This window comes from Delphinapterus leucas, chromosome 2 (assembly GCF_059928025.1).
Source record: "Delphinapterus leucas isolate spDelLeu-1000000601 "Yukka" chromosome 2, BTC_Dleu_Yukka2, whole genome shotgun sequence".
NCBI lineage: Eukaryota > Metazoa > Chordata > Mammalia > Artiodactyla > Monodontidae > Delphinapterus > Delphinapterus leucas.
In genome coordinates this window covers 122103429-122122150 of record NC_143130.1, presented here as the reverse complement: position 1 = coordinate 122122150, position 18722 = coordinate 122103429, and the positions used below count along the sequence as shown (strand labels likewise).

At 36.1% G+C, this 18722-nt stretch overlaps 1 protein-coding gene across 10 annotated transcripts in view; it reads right to left on the bottom strand.

The window, feature by feature from the left end:
- Positions 1-1719: 1719 nt before the first annotated feature.
- LOC111173208 (MIA SH3 domain ER export factor 2) overlaps positions 1720-18722 on the bottom strand; it is an 87346-nt gene continuing 70343 nt past the window's right edge. For all 10 annotated transcript variants that reach the window (XM_089907635.1, XM_089907632.1, XM_089907638.1 and 7 more), the window contains 4 exons: positions 9260-9382; positions 4040-4098; positions 3146-3380; positions 1720-2050 (listed from right to left, as the gene is read on the bottom strand). In XM_089907635.1, the coding sequence (XP_089763761.1) occupies positions 1884-2050; positions 3146-3380; positions 4040-4098; positions 9260-9382 (584 nt within the window). In that variant the 3' untranslated portion in view covers positions 1720-1883. The remainder of the gene's footprint in view (positions 2051-3145; positions 3381-4039; positions 4099-9259; positions 9383-18722) is intronic.

The window sequence follows — 18722 nt, the reverse complement described above, 5'->3', positions numbered from 1 at the left end:
TGAAAATATAAATGTATAGCTAAGAGAAAATAGGATTTTGGCCAGGGTAGGGGAAGAAGGGAAGTGGAATAAAGAGAAGGGATACTAATAGGGTTTAAATATATTAAAAATTACAAAGGCAACAACAGAAAACTTTAATTTGGATAAACATCAAACATGAAGAGGAAAGGAAAATGTGGATGGTAATAATACAAGTGCATTAAGTCCCAATTTTTCATCTCAAGGAATCAATATACAAACTGATAAATTTAATAAATTAAGTTGATAAATCAGAGATTAGAGGTATAAGATATCTTCTAAAATTCTAAAATCACCAGAATTAAAAAGGAAAATAAGAATTAAAAAGAGAAACTGACTAGGATGTATAAATGGGGATAAAGAGTAAATAGAGAAAACTTGCTATTCATTCTAAAATACTATTATTTGATTTATTCCCATTTGTTTATATTACTTTAATAAAATATACTTTAAAACTAAATATGTTCCTTTATTCTGGAATCCCAAAGTATTTTAGACCAGTCAGCCCATATCAAGTCTTCTTGCCTTCCACCATGCTCTCATCCAATGCTCTCCTTGCCTCCTCTACGATTCTGCCTCTCAGTTTATTACCACTCTCTCTACTAATGTTTGTTTGCCTTCCCCTCTCTCCTTCTCTTCTGTCTTAAGCCAAGACAAGTCTCCCCTATCCCAGGGCAAACAAAAAAATTTTACTTGATTGGAGCATTCTACATCACTCCTCTTTCGTTGCTCTTCTTTCTTTCACTTTCCAACTTGAAAAAATAGTCTATTTCCCCCTGAAATCTGGCTTTTAACACCAAATGTAATGATGCTTTTATAATCCTCATTCTACTTATTATTTTACCCAGGCATTTCACACAGATCCTTTCTTTTTAGCCTTTTTTCTAAGCCTATTTAGCCTATTTTCTGTACATAAATAGTATAATATTTATTACCTATACTTAATTGCCTTTCCTTTCATAATCATACTAATGTGCCAGATGACTAATAATAGAACACAAACATGAGTTAGAGAGACATTCTAAAGATACGGAGTCCAAAGCTCAAAATGACACACTGCCTCAATACAGTTACCTTATAGTAAATCTCAACATTCCCCACTAAAAACAGTAAATATCTTACAAATGAAGAGAAAAACAAGAAGAAAAAAAAAAAACTGCATAGGAAATCAGTGAATGAACTAAGAAGATTCAAATTCTGAAATTTGCCATTAGACAATATCCTGGTTTTCTTTAAAATACAGTGAACTTTTGACTTTTAAGAGTATTAATTTGTTGCTTTGGGTCGTTCATGTCTATTTGCAAGAAAGAGAACACATTTTTGGTTAAGATAACTGAATGGGAAAGACCCATATAAAGCATTAGTTTTGAGCCTCAAAGCTATCGGCAGAAGTAAAGAAACTAACTAATGGAGCCATATTTATTAAAAAAACTAGCTGATTTTATTATTATCAATGCCAAACAAGTCTTTAAATCAATTAATATTTATTTAATTAAGCATAAAGTTACTTTCACATTTGTCTACAACCATAGTAAATACAGTTCTTGGAATAAAGACACAGCCTTTGGAGTTCAAATTATCCCCAACTGCAAGATTACATATATAAAACTCTCATTATTGTTTATGTGATAGTGGATGTGTTAAATTAAAATAATTATACTATCTAGAATAAAATAAGATGGAAATAATTTACTCATAAGATTCATATTTAAATCATCTTTATTTACAAAATACTATCCTGAGAATTATAATTCCATTAAGCTTCAATTTGAGCAAAAATATAATCACTTAAGTAACAGCAGTTACTTAAACTGAAAATGAGAGAGAAGTCAAAATTACTTTTGAGGAAAGACCCAACAATATTGTCAAGTTTCTTGCTGTGGTTCTGGATGTTCAGTAGTAGGCTCATTTGAGGGCGGAATCAGCCCTGATGGGAACTCACTTCTATTTTCAGGATGCGGGGGTGGAGGGAAAAATCCAGCTCTTGGGGGAAGATAATGAGGAAAACCTCTTGGTGGATAGACATTTCTCACTGTTCAAAGAGATTGGTAAAAGACATTTTTTAACTTTCAGCACCTGTACTGCAGCCCCAGTAAATCATTAGCTTATAACTGCTAGTACCTATCTTTATTTTCAAAAGTTGACACCAGAATAATTACCTGATCTAACAAATGAATTTTTACAACATTGAGCAACACATATTCTCTTCAACTACATGCGATTAAAGGGAATATCATTAATCTAGGTGCAACTTTTTTGTCCTATGAAAATCTAACATCTTAACACTTTTTGAAAAGGAGAACAATTATTTCAAAATCTAGTAAAACTTACTCTAAAAAAAGCTTTCATGTAATATAATTTTCACGAGACTTCAAACTCAAGTCTAATTTGATACTATCCTAAAATATTTCCAGTTATGTCAAAAACTGTCTTTAAATTTCCCAATTAAAATTCATTTTAATTCACCTTAAACTTTAAAAATAAAGGCAGAATGAGGGAAGGAATGACTATATTAGGCAAATGATAGGCTTTTTCCTAGTGTTTGGTAACCCTGTATTTATTCTGCTGAAACCTATAGTTCTAAATGGCAATGCATAGACATAAAAGCAACAACTATTCCATTTTTCGTATGTGAGGATATAAGGAATTTCAATAAATTCAACAATTAGTCCAAACATGATAAACACATTTTAGGTTTTAAACAAATAAGACTGCATGGGAGCTACTTATGAAAAAAAGATTTTAAAAAATACTTTAGCCAGTGATTTTAATGCAAAAATATAAATTGAAATTACTTTTACTAATTGACAGAGTACCCAATTTCTATCAAATAAGATACAAACAATTTTAGTCTTAACATAAGACTGCTGCAAAGAGCCAATGATTTTCTTGATTACTGAATCATAGAAATAATTCCACATTATTAAGACGAATCAAGTTGAAGCCTCATTACTGATGAGGCCTCATTACTGATGGCTGGCTATCTTCCCAATCTGGAAAAGTAACGGCACACTCACAGAAGCTGAGAAAAAATTTCCTCCACTGTATTACTACATGAATAGAAAGTAAAATTAATATTTCTGACCTACTCTATAAGACATATATTAAGCTTAAAAAAAAAGCATACTTGCAAATAGAGGAGGTGCTGGGCCAGGGAAATCCCTTGGTGGAAAATAATCGCGGGAAGCGCCGTACATGCTTCCTGGAGGAGGTGGAGGAAAAGGAGGACCCCTTCTAATGAAAGGGCCCCTTGTACCCATTGGAAACAATGGGCCTCTGATTGGAGGGTGAGGTGGGGGAACCAAGCCAGGGCCAGGTGCTTCATTTTCAATGGGATGAGATGAATCAGGCACGTTTAAATTCTACAGCAAATTGACAAATGGCAGTCATTAAACAACAGCAAAATTTGCAATAGTTTTCCTGAAAAGCTTAGGCTTAGAAGAAAGCATCTAGGCACCTAGGCAGAAAGCAGTCTATGATATCCTAAAAGGCTCCAGAGAAATATTCGGTTTTCTACATCAGATGAATTTTAGCTATCATGAATATTTTATTAACTCAACAGAAAACAGCTTTAACCAACAAAGTAATAATCTGGCTAAAGATAAAACATAAGAATAGTCCAAGAGTACCAAAATATACATTTCTTTTATCAAGCATATACTGAGAAAAAGAAATGATGCTTATGTTAATATTTCCAAGGTGACCAAAAACCAAGACTGTAAGCGCAGTAAACAGAAAACATACTTTAAAACATTAAGATAAAAATCCAAGGGGGAAAATTCAAGTTCTTGTTTAACTATATAAACTAAATCAAACCTCAAGTCTGTACCTTGTACTTTATCACCATAGGGTACAATCCAGAAAGGAAATAGCTATAATGTTAAGTACGAAGTATATTTGTGGAAAAGAAAAAAGCAGCTTTTAATCAAAAACTAGATGGCTAGCTAAATTTCTATTCTAGTAAACCAAGAGATTAGAAAGATCCTGAATACATGGATAAAATTCCACTTTCAATACTTACTCCAAGATCATCTTTGCTATCATTTCTACTGGATTCCATTTCTGAAGACACTGGCCCATCTAGACATAAAAGTTAAACCGTGAAAAACACATGATTTATCGCTCCATTCTTAGATCAAGAGATCACAAAGGACACTGACAACCAGCTTGACACCAGCATCCTGTATTAGGGCCACAAGAACAGCTTGAGGTCCCTGGAAATTTTGGCAGACTCACGAGTTCTGCAAAGGCATGTGACTGTGGTTTCCCTATCCTGTGCCTAGGCAATCCTGAAAGGAGCATCATTAAGGAAGCTTCCAGGAGGTAGCATCCCTCTCCCTCCCTCCTTCCTTCATATTTCTCCTGCCTTCCTTGTTTCCTTTCTTCCTTCATTTTTCTCCCGCCTTACTTCTTTCCTTTCCTTTCTTCCTCCCTTCTTCCCTCTCATCTTTCCTTCCTTATTCCTCCATCATGTAACACAGACTAACAATTGGATTAGCCACTGTTTCAAAATAAATGTTTCTGGACTTTATCATCAAGAACTGCTCAGGCTCTAAGAACATAAATTCAAACAACCCTCTCTCCGACCACGACCACCTACCTCTCCTAGCCTTCTCATTTAGTTACTCCCGCTATACCTGTCCTTGGATTTCACTGAAGCTTCCAGTCCTCTGATCTCTCAGTTTCCTCCTTTCTTCATTTCCTTCCCTAATTAACAGACTTCAAACTCCATCACTAACAGCCCGTCACTAGCGTCCTTATCCTATTGGCCATTTTTCACATGTGCTTGACAACATTCAGCCCTGGATTAATTCAACTCTCTACTTCCACTCTGCCTATACCTGAGCCACTTAGCACTTGTGGGGGGTAAACTACACCACAGAGCCATGTAGACTGTCTCCACTCCAGGCTGGCAGACCTCCAGCCACATTTCCAGCTGCCTATTGCCTAGCCTTCCTTCTGCATCTTCTAAGCCAGTTTTCCCTTCAATTTGAAACCTCCATTCTCCTCAAACCTACTACACCAGTCACTTAGAAACTCCCTTAACTTTTTGTAGTCAAACATATCAATGTATCAGCCACTATATTCCTATGATCTTACTTCCTATTATCATGGGAAAGGATTCTTCTAGACAATCTAAGACCCTGATTCTGTACTCAGAGTCCCCCTCCTCCAGCTTCCACAGGGATCTTCCTCTCTCTGTTGCCTCCCTCCACCCTTTCGGCTAGACCCATCCTATCAGCAGGTCTCTCCCAACTACTATTTTAAAATAAGACAGAAAAAGAGAAGCACCCCCTTACAGCTAGCTCTCCCCATCACAGTGAAAAACTGTTCTATATATATTATTCAGAATGCCTCCCATTTTGTCCTCACTGTAGTGCAATCTAGGTGCAACATCCACTGCTCCACTGAAGTTACTTCCCCCAAGATAGAAAAGTCTCTTTTTTTGCTAAATTAAAATAGAACTTTTAGTCCTCATTTAATTTGTTTGTTTGTTTGTTTTTTTGCTCTACGCGGGCCTCTCACTGTTGTGGCCTCTCCCGTTGCGGAGCACAGGCTCCGGACGTGCAGGCTCAGCGGCCATGGCTCACGGGCCCAGCCACTCCGCGGCATGTGGGATCTTCCCGGACCAGGGCACGAACCCGTGTCCCCTGCATCGGCAGGCGGACTCTCAACCACTGCGCCACCAGGGAAGCCCCCTCATTTAATTTTATTTCTCACCATCGTTGACTACTCCCTCCCTCTTTAAGTCCTCTCAGCCTTCAACTACTGGGATGGCACCCTCTCTACCTCTCCTTTCTAGCTGCTCCTTCTCAGTCCCCTCGGTGGGCTCCACTACTCCTCAGTGGTGTCTCCTCAGAGTTCCACCCTCAGCCCTACTTTCTTCTCATTCTTGCCTTGAGAAATCTCATCCACTCCTACAGCTTTAATTTGATGTATATCACTACAGACTTCCAGACGTATAATTCAGATCTAGATATTTCCCCCAGGACTTCAGAGCTTGAAATGCCTACTTGAATAGTAGTGCAGGTGTATCACAGGTGCAGCTAAGTCTGTAAGTTCAAAATGTAACTTATAATCTTTCCTGTCAAATGTTCTGCTGCTCCTTGTTCCTTGTCTCCGAACAATGAATGGTCCAAGTGCCCTAGCCAAGAACCTGAGCATCAGCCAAGACTCCTCCTCCTCCCTCACTACCACATGCCTTCAATCTTAAGTCCTCCCAATTCTATCTTTTCTGTGTCTGTTCACATCTATATGCTCTGCTAAGTCACCACCATCAACCCTGTAGACTTGTCACAGTCCCCTAAAAAGTTACCCTCCTGGGCTTCCCTGGTGGTGCAGTGGTTGACAGTCTGCCTGCCGATGCAGGGGACACGGGTTCGTGCCCCGGTCCGGGAGGATCCTGCATGCCGCGGAGCGACTGGGCCCGTGAGCCATGGCCGCTGAGCCTGCGCGTCCGGAGCCTGTGCTCCGCAACGGGAGAGGCCACAGCAGTGAGAGGCCCGTGTACCGAGCAAAAAAAAAAAAAAAAAAAAGTTACCCTCCTTCCAACCTTTAACCGCACCCTCCAATCTATTCCCCATAATGTAACCAGAGCAATTTCTCTAAAATGCAGATCTGATCTGATTATTTCTCTGTTTAAAGTCCTTTAATATGTTCCTATTATCCTGCAAATAAGTCCAATATTTCTGAACAGGTTTGCAGGTCCTTGAAAACTTTATGCACTGCTTACCTCTTCACTACTTGTTTCAATATTCCCTGACGTGCACCTTCCACTCCATGTTGCAGCCATAATTTAAGAGGCATTCTTAATTCTAAGTCTTTAAAGATGCTATTCTTTCCTCCCAAAACATTATCAACATCACTTTGGCCCAGCTAATTTCTCCTTTAATTCTCAGCTTATACGTCACTTCCTCCAAAAAGATTTTCTTGACAATCCCACATTCAAAATACCGCCACCTAGGGCTTCCCTGGTGGTGCAGTGGTTGAGAATCCGCCTGCCAATGCAGGAGACACGGGTTCCATCCCTGGTCTGGGAAGATCCCACATGCTGCAGAGCAACTAAGCCCGTGTACCACAACTACTGAGCCTGTGCTCTAGAGCCCGTGAGCCACAACTACTGAGCCTACATGCCACAACTACTGAAGCCCACACGCCTAGAGCCCACGCTCTGCAACAAGAAGCCACCACAATGAGAAGCCCACACACTGCAACGAAAAGTAGCCCCCGCTCGCGCAACTAGAGAAAAGCCCGTGTGCAGCAGCGAAGACCCAACACAGCCAAAAAATAAATGAAATAAATTTATAAAAAAACAAAAATACCACTACCTCCCATCTGGGTTACTGGCTAGTGGCCCATATGCTCCCATAACATTTTGCACTCATTACTTTTGTCACTATATACTGCAACTGCCTACAGACCTTTACTAGACCTCAAGGTATAAGGAACGCTGACCTATTCACCACTGAAATACAGCAGCTACCAGAGTGCCTATCATACAGTAAGCGTTCTATAGGTATTTAGTGCATCAATGGCAGGGTTGATGCACTAAATTGATCCACTACCCTCTCATTTCAGTATAGGGATCAAGACAATGGCTCTGGAGTCATACAGACATGGGATCAAATCCTGGCTCTAATACCTCCTACCTGAGACCGTGAGCACCTTTTTGAGCTTTGGTTTCTTCATCTGTAAAATCAGGATAATAGCATCTACTTTATAGGTTCATTGTGAAGATTAAATGAGATAATTCATTTCATTCAATAAACATTTACTGAGCACTAGTGCTAATAAGTTAATGTATCAACCTATCTCTCACCACTCTCCTTCATGTAAATACCATAAACTGATAAACCAATAATAACATATTACATATACAGAAATTTTTCTATTTACAAAATACTTCCACACACATTAACTCATTTAACCCTCTTAAGATCTTGTATCAGGGGATTAATAGCTCAGTTTTACAGCCATTCTCCATCAATAACTCATGCTCTTTTGTTTTTGCTTATACTGTTCATTATTACTAGCACAGACCCTTACCTCTTAACTAATTTTTCAAATTCCCTCAAAAGCAGCTCAAATGCCACCTCCTTCATGGAGTTTTCCTTTATCCTTCAACTATATGGGAGCTCTCCCTTTCTGTGAACATAACATATTCTCTCATAGGACTTACTATTCTAACCAGTATTAGTTAAGCATATATATTTGTCCTTCTCTCCTATTTAATTATTAGCTTCTTACAGCTAAAAACTATACTTTACTGTAATTATATTATCTACCATGTCATGCAGGCTACCTTCCAAACAGAAAGCACTTTAAAATTATTTGCTAAATTGGATACTGTTCTATTACAAAAAAAAATGGACATGTGAAAAATTTTAAATAGCATTAGTTTAGAAACAGATGTTCAATCATACATGTACTTTCATTCCATTAAGCTTGAATTAACGAGGGAAAACAATTTCAAAAGCCAAACAATTAGAAATAATTAACTTAATTATAATAACAGAAAAACAGGCCACAGGTCTGCTTTTTTGCCTTATTATTCAGAGAAGAATGAGTTTCTAAAATAATACATGTTTCAACTGGATAAATGCCTCCCCTAAAATATATACCCTTTCCTGAAGAAACCTTCAACTCATAAATTTTAATTTTCCACTTACTTTTAATCTTTTTATTTCCTTAATGTTATGTACTTCTAATAGATTCACTGGATATATATATTTCCCAACTTCAATGGGCTGCTGTGAAGTGGTTTAAGAAAAAGAGCCCCTGACAAATAGCTGATTGCTCAGTAAAATTTAAATCTACCTAAGCATGAAAGGTTTAAACAAGGTAATTGATTAACCCATCAACAGAGTATGCACTCAAATTATTTTTCTGGTAGACTGTAACATATCCATTCACACCAGCCTAATTTCCCTAATTACTAAACAGGATATATGTCAGTGGACTGGAAAAACTAGAAAATTAATCACAGAACACAGTAAAATTTACCATCTTGGGTTCATATAGTAAACTCATTACAGTGGTGCCCAAACCAACACCAACATATGTGCAGACGCCATGGATGTGTACAAAATAACAAGAAACATAAAACCAGGAAGTTCTCAGGAAAGAGACTGTGGCCTTAAGAGCTAAGCAGAGATCACAATTATATTAGTCCTTTATGCAGCTTCCCATTCTTTAGTATGCCACCATTATTAAAAAACACATACACACAAGTATTTCTTACCCGTTTTATCCAAAGATGGCATATTAAAACTTCTGAGTTCCGCTGGTCCAGAAAGTCTACCAGAATTAGAATAAAATCTGTCTTGCCTTTGTGGAGGAAGAACTGGATCAGGATACGGTTGGCCTAGAAAACACGTTTTTAAAATATCTTCATTACGATAAAAATAAATCGAGTTTCCTTAAGTTTCATATAATGAATGTAGATATTTTTCTTGCTTTCTAAAAGACTGACACAGGGACTTCCCTGGTGGTGTAATGGTTAAGAATCCGCCTGCCAATGCCCGGGACACGGGCTTGAGCCCTGGTCTGGGAAGATCCCACATGCCGCGGAGCAACTAAGCCCGTGAGCCACAACTACTGAGGCCTGCACGCCTAGAGCCCGTGCTCTGCAACAAGAGAAGCCACAGCAATGAGAAGCCCGCGCACCGCAACCAAGAGTAGCCCCCACTCGCCACAACTAGAGAAAGCCAGCGTGCAGCAACAAGGACCCAACGCAGCCAAAAATAAATAAATAAATTTTAAAATAAATAAAAGACTGACATATATTCTGGGTAGATAACAGTGGACAATTTTAGGAAAATTACACACTTTACTAAAGGCAATAACTTTGCTTTTGCAGTAAACACAAGTATAAATGCTACCCTGGAGTTTGACAGATTCCATTATTATGTGTAAATTAGAATATATGAATAGAATTTAGTTACATATATTAACTTTCAATTTTAATAACAGTGGAAGGAAGCAGATACATCAATATATCAAAAAAGGCTTTGAGAAGCTAGCTACTAGCAAAGAAAGAAAAAACAGAATATGCTGTAAACATAGCAAGAAATTTAGCAGAACTGACAGCGATAAAAGAAATGGTCACCAAAGCAGAAAGAGTTATCATTGAGGTCATCAAGTAATCAAATTTTCAGTAACTTCAACATTTTGGAATTTAGCATCCCTCCAAGACTAAAGGGAAAGATCTCTGACTCAAAAGAGGAATGGAAGGTTCACAATACTCAGATTAAGGATATCTGGAGAGACACAAATTTAGGCACAGACTCTGAGGTGCTTCTACAGCCAGCCTCCTTTGTCATTTACAATGACAAAATGGTAATAATTCATGGGTCTTTGTGGAACTCATCACTCTTGAAAAAATATAGGTAGTCTATCTCATCTCCGATAGGTGATGGTAGACTTTGATAGATTAAGTAGGCATTTGCCAATCTCCAAAAATATGGCAAAGGACAAAGGGGATAAACTGTGTGACTCTCCCCCACCCTAATAGATACAGACAAATGGCCTCAAACTACCTTCCATGACTGTCTCAGGCTGTGGTTCATAATGTGAACTCCATACAATGTTGGATATGTCACTTGTCATCTGACTCAGCCACATGGGACCTTACTGACACATCTTTCCAACACAAAGCGAAGGATACCACCTGGCAACAACTAGAGTCAATGAAGAGAATTATATTTAATGAGCTCTCAAGGGTCAAGGGATGTGACTTAGAAGAGCAAGATCCAGATAGTCTTGAAGGCTCATTTCCTCCCCCCTTCAGAGCTGTCTCAGTGGTCTGAATGAATTAGCCCAGTGGAAGAAAAGGCCAATAACAACCACTGAGATCTAAACTGAATTTTCCCTTTCTACTTTAAACATGGGATTAATTAAATGGCAGAGCTGGGCAAGGGGATAAGGATAAGATGGGGAAACCTGAAAACTTCCCAACTCTTTCTCAATCAGCTCTCAAGATACCATATCATTATTTTGCTTCTAAAATACATCCCCACAATATCAATAACCTCAGAAATACAAAATTTTGCTACAAGTATTCTATTTTATCAATCATATGTCCACATTGCCCTCCTCTGGGATAATTAAATCTACCAGCTCCTATTATGTGCCAGGCATTAGTGATACAAAGTTGGTTTTGATACAGTCTGTGCCCTTATGGTGACAGAAACAAATAAATTAATGCCTTAAATAAAAGGGCATACAAATAATATGAGAGATGGCCTATCTAATTCTGATTAGAGGAGTCAGAAATGATATCACAGAGGAGGTAAAGTTGCCCTGAAAGAAAAATAAGGAAGGATGAACAAGTAAACAATGGTATTCTGGTCAAATTCAAATACATATATACATGTATATGTACATGTACACACACACACACACATTTAATGTAATAAGATAAAACTATGTAGAAAGCATATGACTAATCAAAGACTAAAATACAAATAAGGACATGAATGGTTCCCTTCTTTTTTGCCTTTTTACCTTTGTTTCCTACCACCCTTCTAAGAAAAGAGCTGATTAAAAAGAAATAATGGGAGAAGGAAAAGAATCAGAGAAAAAATGAATAAAAGAGTGGGAAGGAATGTACAGTGCATTGTGAAGCAATTTCGTAAACTAAAAATCAGAAAAAAATTCAAGATGTCTAGTTCAAACAAAAGTGTTATTCATCTCTTTTCATTCCAAAACAAGTCTTGGATTGCAATAGTTCCTTGGGTAACTATTTAATAATTTGGGGGTCTATCACATAACAAGAACATCAGCATGGTTGAGAAGAGAACTATAAAGATGGATAAAGGGTTTGAATTTTTTTTTAATTCAACACTGTTTGCTAATCAAGTACAATAAGCATCTTCACATAGAATGTGAAGAAATAGCTTAATCTAATGATTAAGGAATTTAAAAGGAATGGAAAGCAAAATTTCCAGGAAGTAGTTGATAAAAGCATTGATATGGATAGGTTATGGCTCTGGAATAAAGAGACCGATGGTACAGAGAAAATGTCTAAGAAACAGACCTATGCAAATATGGACATTTAAGATAAAAGTGATATTTCAAATTGATATACCAATATACAGTATTAAAACAACTGTCTATCCAATGGGGAAAAAAATAACTCTCCAACTAAACATTAAAACAAAAATAAAATCCAGACTAAAGGCTTAAAAATCAAAAGAAAATTTTAAATATTTAGAAGAAAACAGAATATTTTTTTAATCTAAAGATAAGTCGTAAAGAAAACAAAAATTCCATAAAAATAAATTAACTTACCCATAACAAAATTTGAAAACTGTTTTTTGATGTATAACAATAACATACATAATAATAAACTAAGAAAATATTTGCAAAATATAAAAGATTAGTATCCAAAGGATACTAAGAATTCCTATTAAGCAAGAGGGAAATGGATCAGGCAATTTACAGGAGGAAATACAAATGATCAATAAATATGAAAAGAGGCTCAAGCTTACTAATAATAAAAGAACTACAAAAAATAATCAAAGAAAGAAAAATGAGAAAACTTTTAACTCATGTGGCTGGAAATATTCAAAAAAGTTTTACATCAGGTATTGAAGAAATAGCTACTCTCAAATTCTTCACACATAACTACTCTTGAGGCCAAAGAGCAACATTCATTAAAACCGAAACTACACATATCTTACTTCCCAGCAATTTCATTAACTGGACTCATCTCTAAAGAACACATGTGTAAAACAAAAAGTGTTAATTGCAGCATTGTTAGTAATGGTGAAACACTGGAAACACCGTATATGTTCATCAGAGGAGACTGGATAAGACTGGATAAATATATTGTGGTATATTCATATATTTATTTATACAGCAATTAAAATAATAAACTTTATATTAAAATGGAAAGAATTCAAGAATATATGCTGATAAAAACTTGATAAAATAGAAAAATACTTTTTAAAAAAATCATATATAGACTGTAACTTTACACACATTAAACTCATGAGTGGTTGCCTCTGGGAAAGAGGGAACGTAATGACCTTCGGAAAGGAAACAGAATAGACTTCAACTGATATAGTGTGCTATTTATTTTTATGTTTTATGTACCCATCCTCTCTCTCCCCCTCTCCCTCCCTCTCTCTCTCTCTCTCACACACACACACACACACACAGCTACACACACATATATATATATATATGAAACATATTAATATGTAAATTCTGGGAGGTGATATACAGTATTTTGCTATATTATCTATGTTTTTGTTTCTTAATCTGTAAAATGGGAATAACACTCTTAAGATTCTTCAAATGATTAATATAAAGCACTTAACATAACATCTGGCACAAAGTAAGCACCCCAAAGTAACTGTAATGATAAATTAAATTTTTTATGATTATAAACTATATTAAAACATAGTATTGACTAGTCTCTTTCAAATCTAGGACCAGAGCTTCAAGTAGATATTCAACATTGCCCTGTAATCATACCACATTTCACTGACATTTAAGCAGCTTCACTCTCCTAAATGGCTACTCTGTTCCTTTTTCTCCCTCCAAATCTCTGACAATCCCCTCCTCTCCTATCCCAAGTTAATGATCTTGCATATCAAGAAACTTGATGCAGGGACTTCCCTGGTGGCGCAGTGGTTAAGAATCCGCCTGCCAATGCAGGGGACACGGGTTCAATCCCTGGACCAGGAAGATACCACATGCCGCAGAGCAACTAAGCCCGTACGCCACAACTACTGAGCCCACGTGCCACAACTACTGAAGCCTATGTGGCTAGAGCCTGCGCTCCTCAACAAGAAAAGCCACCGCAATGAGAAGGCCACGCACTGCAACGAACAGTAGCCCCCGCTGGCCACAACTAGAGAAAGCCCACATGCAACAATGAAGACCCAATGCAGCCAAAAATAAATAAATAAATAAATTTATTTATTTATTTATTTTTAAAAAAGTACAAGGAGAGGAAGTGACATAATTCACCTTTAATGCATATCTCTCTACATTAAGTAGCACAAGATCTGCTGAGAATTAAGATTCTCATTCTTCTCTATTACTTCTCTATTCCTAGAAAAGGAGGCTGTGAGGCTAGATAGAGGAACAGAAGGACACTGAAGTCAGAGCACTGAAAGATCAAGAGGGGCACTGAGAGGTCAAGAATACCAAAGGGTGAAAAAATGATAAAAACTGAAACTTTTTTCATTAAAGTATCTGTGGTTTTCTTACTTTTTTTTAAACTTAAAATTCTAACAAAATAAAGTATTTACATGAACTTAGACACAATTACTACCTTTCTTGTTAGATTCATGAATATATTACTCTGATTAATACCCGCACTACATATTATTTGTAGATATAATTCTCAAGAATCAGTTAAGAGACTAAAAGCCAAGAATCCTGCAGATTCATACCCTGACAGTCAAAAAACTATCCTTTAAATTCTAGCATTACTTTTCTTATTTGAATTATTTGTTACTAGTATTGTTGAAACATAGTTACTAATTACAGTTTATAAAAAGCATAAGAATATTTTGATATGCATGCCTCTTAAAATGTATTAGTAACTACTAAATATGGGAGTTAAGAGATCGTATTTTAAGACTTTCTAAAAACTTGCTTAAATTATTACTCTTCAAGATTGCTTACTATGCACAGCTTTGTAAATAAGAGCAAGTACAAAGAAAACAAGGCAATTACTTAAGTGGAACTAAACAGAAAAATCATATATTCCTTTCTTCCAAAAGGTAATTTTAAAATCTAAGAAATTATGTTACCCCAATATATTTTTTAAAAGATAGTTATATAATAAGTGAAAACACATTATAAAAGTATAACCCCTCTGGGTAGACTGCATTCATGACCTCAATTCTTCACCCTTCCTTGTATCCTTGTTCTTAAGAGGTAGAATATATATCCTGCCCAATGGTTCCAAATTCTGTCATGTGACTTGCTTTGCCAATCAAATGTTAGCTACTGTGATTCAAAGAGAGGTTTTAAAAAGCACTTTCATGTGTTTGCTTTTCTACTCCTGAACTTCAACAGGATGAGAACCGCACAGAATAAAGTTCCACTTCTTACGGAATGAAACACTGAGCAAGGTAAGTCACACTGATTAAATTTTTGTTGCAGTCCAATATTTATTAAGAATTTATAATGGGCTTGTTATTTCCAGAACATTTTCCTGTTAAAATTCTAATTCTGATTACTTATGATATGTGAATATTAACTTATTTATATTATTTATCAAGAACTTTTTTCTGCTTTAATTGTAAAGATTTCTATCTAAATTCATAAGATGAATAAAAATAATCAGAAAACTGTCCCTTAATCTGAATGCTGGTTTATAGGTGTGCTCAAATTGTGAAATAATCATCAGGTTAATATGCTTTAAAACACCTGCACTTTACTCTATGTGTACTGTATCCAGATAAGAAGGGTTTTTTTTAACTTTTGATTTTAAAATAAAGATTCCCAGAGAGCTGCAAAAATAATACAGAAAGTTCCTGCATACCCTTTACCCAGTTTCCCCAAATGTTTACATCTTTCACAAATATAGAGCAATATAATAACCAGGAAACTAACATTGGTCCTATGACTAACGTGTATAGTTCTTGCCATTTTATCACATGTGTAGATTTGTGAAACCACCACCACACTCAAGATACAGAACTATTCCATTACCAAAAAGATCTCTCCATGCTACCCTTTAGTCACATCCACTCTCCTCCCCCTTCCATCCCTAACTCATGGCATCCACTAATCTGTTTTCTAGTTCTATGATTTTGTCATTTCAAGGATGTTATATACATGAAATCATATAATATGTGACCTTCTGAGATTTTTTTTTTTAGTCAACATAATGCCCTTGAGATCTATTCAAATTATTGCATGTATCAACAGTTCATTTCTAGCTTGATTCCACCAATGTCAGAGAACACACTATATGATTTCAATTCTTTTAAATTTGTTAAGGTTTGTTTCATGGCACAGGATATGATCAATCTTGGGAAATGTTCCCTTGGGGCTTGAAAAGCATGTCTATTCTGATGATGATTTATCTGATCCACAGTATTTTTGAGGATTTTTTGGTGGTTGCTCTAGGTATTAACATAACTTATCACTGCTTACTGGTGTCAACATTTACCAATTTGATTAAATTGTAGCTTGACCTAGAACAGGAAATCTCCCAATAAGAAGTTTTTAAGAGCTGAAAAAGGTGTGTTCATCAATTAGGTTTAGAAAAGAATGTGTAAATAGTCTTTGGTTTTACTAACATTGCATATTACAATACGCTATTTGGTCTACCAACTAGATTGAACGTTATCTAACAAATTCAGCATTAACCATTAATACCTAACTAAATTTTCTTTTTTTTTTTTTTTTTTCGGTACGCGGGCCTCTCACTGTTGTGGCCTCTCCCGTTGCAGAGCACGCGCAGGCTCAGCGGCCATGGCTCATGGGCCCAGCCGCTCCGCAGCATGTGGGATCTTCCTGGACCGGGGCACGAACCCATGTCCCCTGCATCGGCAGGCGGACTCTCAACCACTGTGCCACCAGGGAAGCCCTACCTAACTAAATTTTCTACTACTCAGATAAACAGATTACACAGATCACTCAGTTCATCTCTCTCACTGTATATAAGGACTGAGGTCCAAAGAGATAAAACAAGTTTCAAAACACATAAAACGATTAAAAAGAGTGAAGATTAGAAACCAAATTTCTTAATTTCCAGTCCAAATACTTTTTCACCTGAACCATTCTTGCTCTACAACATGCACTCTAAATTATAAACACATAAAAGAATGTTAGATGAACATATACATTACACTGCAGAATTTTGGAAGAAAAGATGATTAAAACCTATATTGGTCTATTAAAAGATTGATTTGCAGCTAAAAATAGTGAAAATAAAATGTTGATTACTTGAAGAATCTAGATCTATACTGTTAACAAAATCTCTAAGTAATAAAAATATCTGAAATATAATATACAGGAAAAAGACAAGTTAGAGTATATCTTTTTTGACTATATAAGGTAAGAACATTCCCCCCACCCCGAAGTATTTAACAGTGCAAAAACAAATGATTCCTTGGAATTATAGAATCATTTAAAATTATTTCTGCTTACTCATCTTAAGTAAAGAAAAAATTTTTTAATTTGGCCAGGTACTAACATGTTAAGGGAATATATGAATTTTACAAAGTATGTTTAATAGGACTAAATTACAGAAAATCTGAAACAACTACGGAGGCCACATCATTCAGAAATTTAGTTATTCTCGTTGTCATTATTTTTTAACACAAGTGTTTTAAACTAAAATATTTTAAAATTTAAGAAAAATCTTAAAGACACAATTATTACTGGAAAGCAGGACTCTTCATGAGTCCTGATAATTCAACATAATATAAAATGTAGGTAGGGGGAGATTAGATTATTGCCATCTCTTATTTTATGCAAGTCCACATTTTAGAGCTGAGAAAACAGTGAGAGATAAAATGAAAAACTCAAGATTATACAAAAAATTAACATCAGTGTTACGATAAAAACCTAGGTCTCCTCCTTCCTTATTCAGTGTTCTAATTTACCAATTAGCTAAGAGTAATACAAAATAAAAGAATCAACCCAGAAACCTGTTCAGTGACTATTTAGATGAAATAGGGATGTACTGAGGGCAAACACAGAATATTTTTATAATTTTACTCTAGGTGAAAACAGGGCTAATAGCTAAATACATTTATCAGCATTGCTCCAATTCAAGTAGAATCTTAGGAGTCACTTAACCCCACTCATTCGTAAAGTATAGGACAGTCTCTAAAATTCCTTTACTCTTTCTGTAGAGTTATCCTATTTCATTAAGATTAGCACTGGCACAGGTGCCCCTGTGTTAAACCAAATGGATCAGTTACATTATTTGGAAACACTCTCTATCGAATGGATATATATCTCTTCTATGAAGACATTAATTCAGAAGCTCACGGTTTTGAATTTTCAGTTAGACTTTGAAAATAATGGATACCAGGTTCCACTTCTAGCATGGCAGATTCAGAAGCTCACAATTTTGAATTTTCAGTTAGACTCTGAAAATAATGGATACCAGGTTCCATTTCTAGCATGGCAGAGTAAGCTCATAACAGACTGACCCTCCTACATATAATAAGTCCAGACAATTTACAAAAAATAACTACCTGAAGTGTAGTTACTATAGAAAACAGTATCAAAGTTCCTCAAAAAATTAAAAATAGAACTACCATATGATCCAGGAATTCCACTTCTGGGTATTTATCCCAAAAAAACCCAAAAACACTAACTTGAAAAGATATCTGCATCCCCATATTCACTGCAGCATTATTTACCATAGCCAAGACATGGAAACAACCTAAGAATTAATTGATGGATGAATGGATAAAGAAAATGTATATACACATACAAACAATGGAATATTATTCAGCCATAAAAAAGAAGGAAATCTTGCCATATGTGAAAACATGAATGGACCTCGAGGGCATTATGCTACGTGAAATACAAATCCTGCATGATCACACTTACATGTGGAATCTGAAAAACCAAAAACCAAACTCATAGAAAAAGAGATTCGATTTGTGGTTACCGGAGGTGGGGGGAGAGAGAAGGGAAACTGGGTGAAGGGGATCAAAAGGTACAAACCACTAGTCATAAAATAAATAAGTACTGGGGATGTAATGTACAAC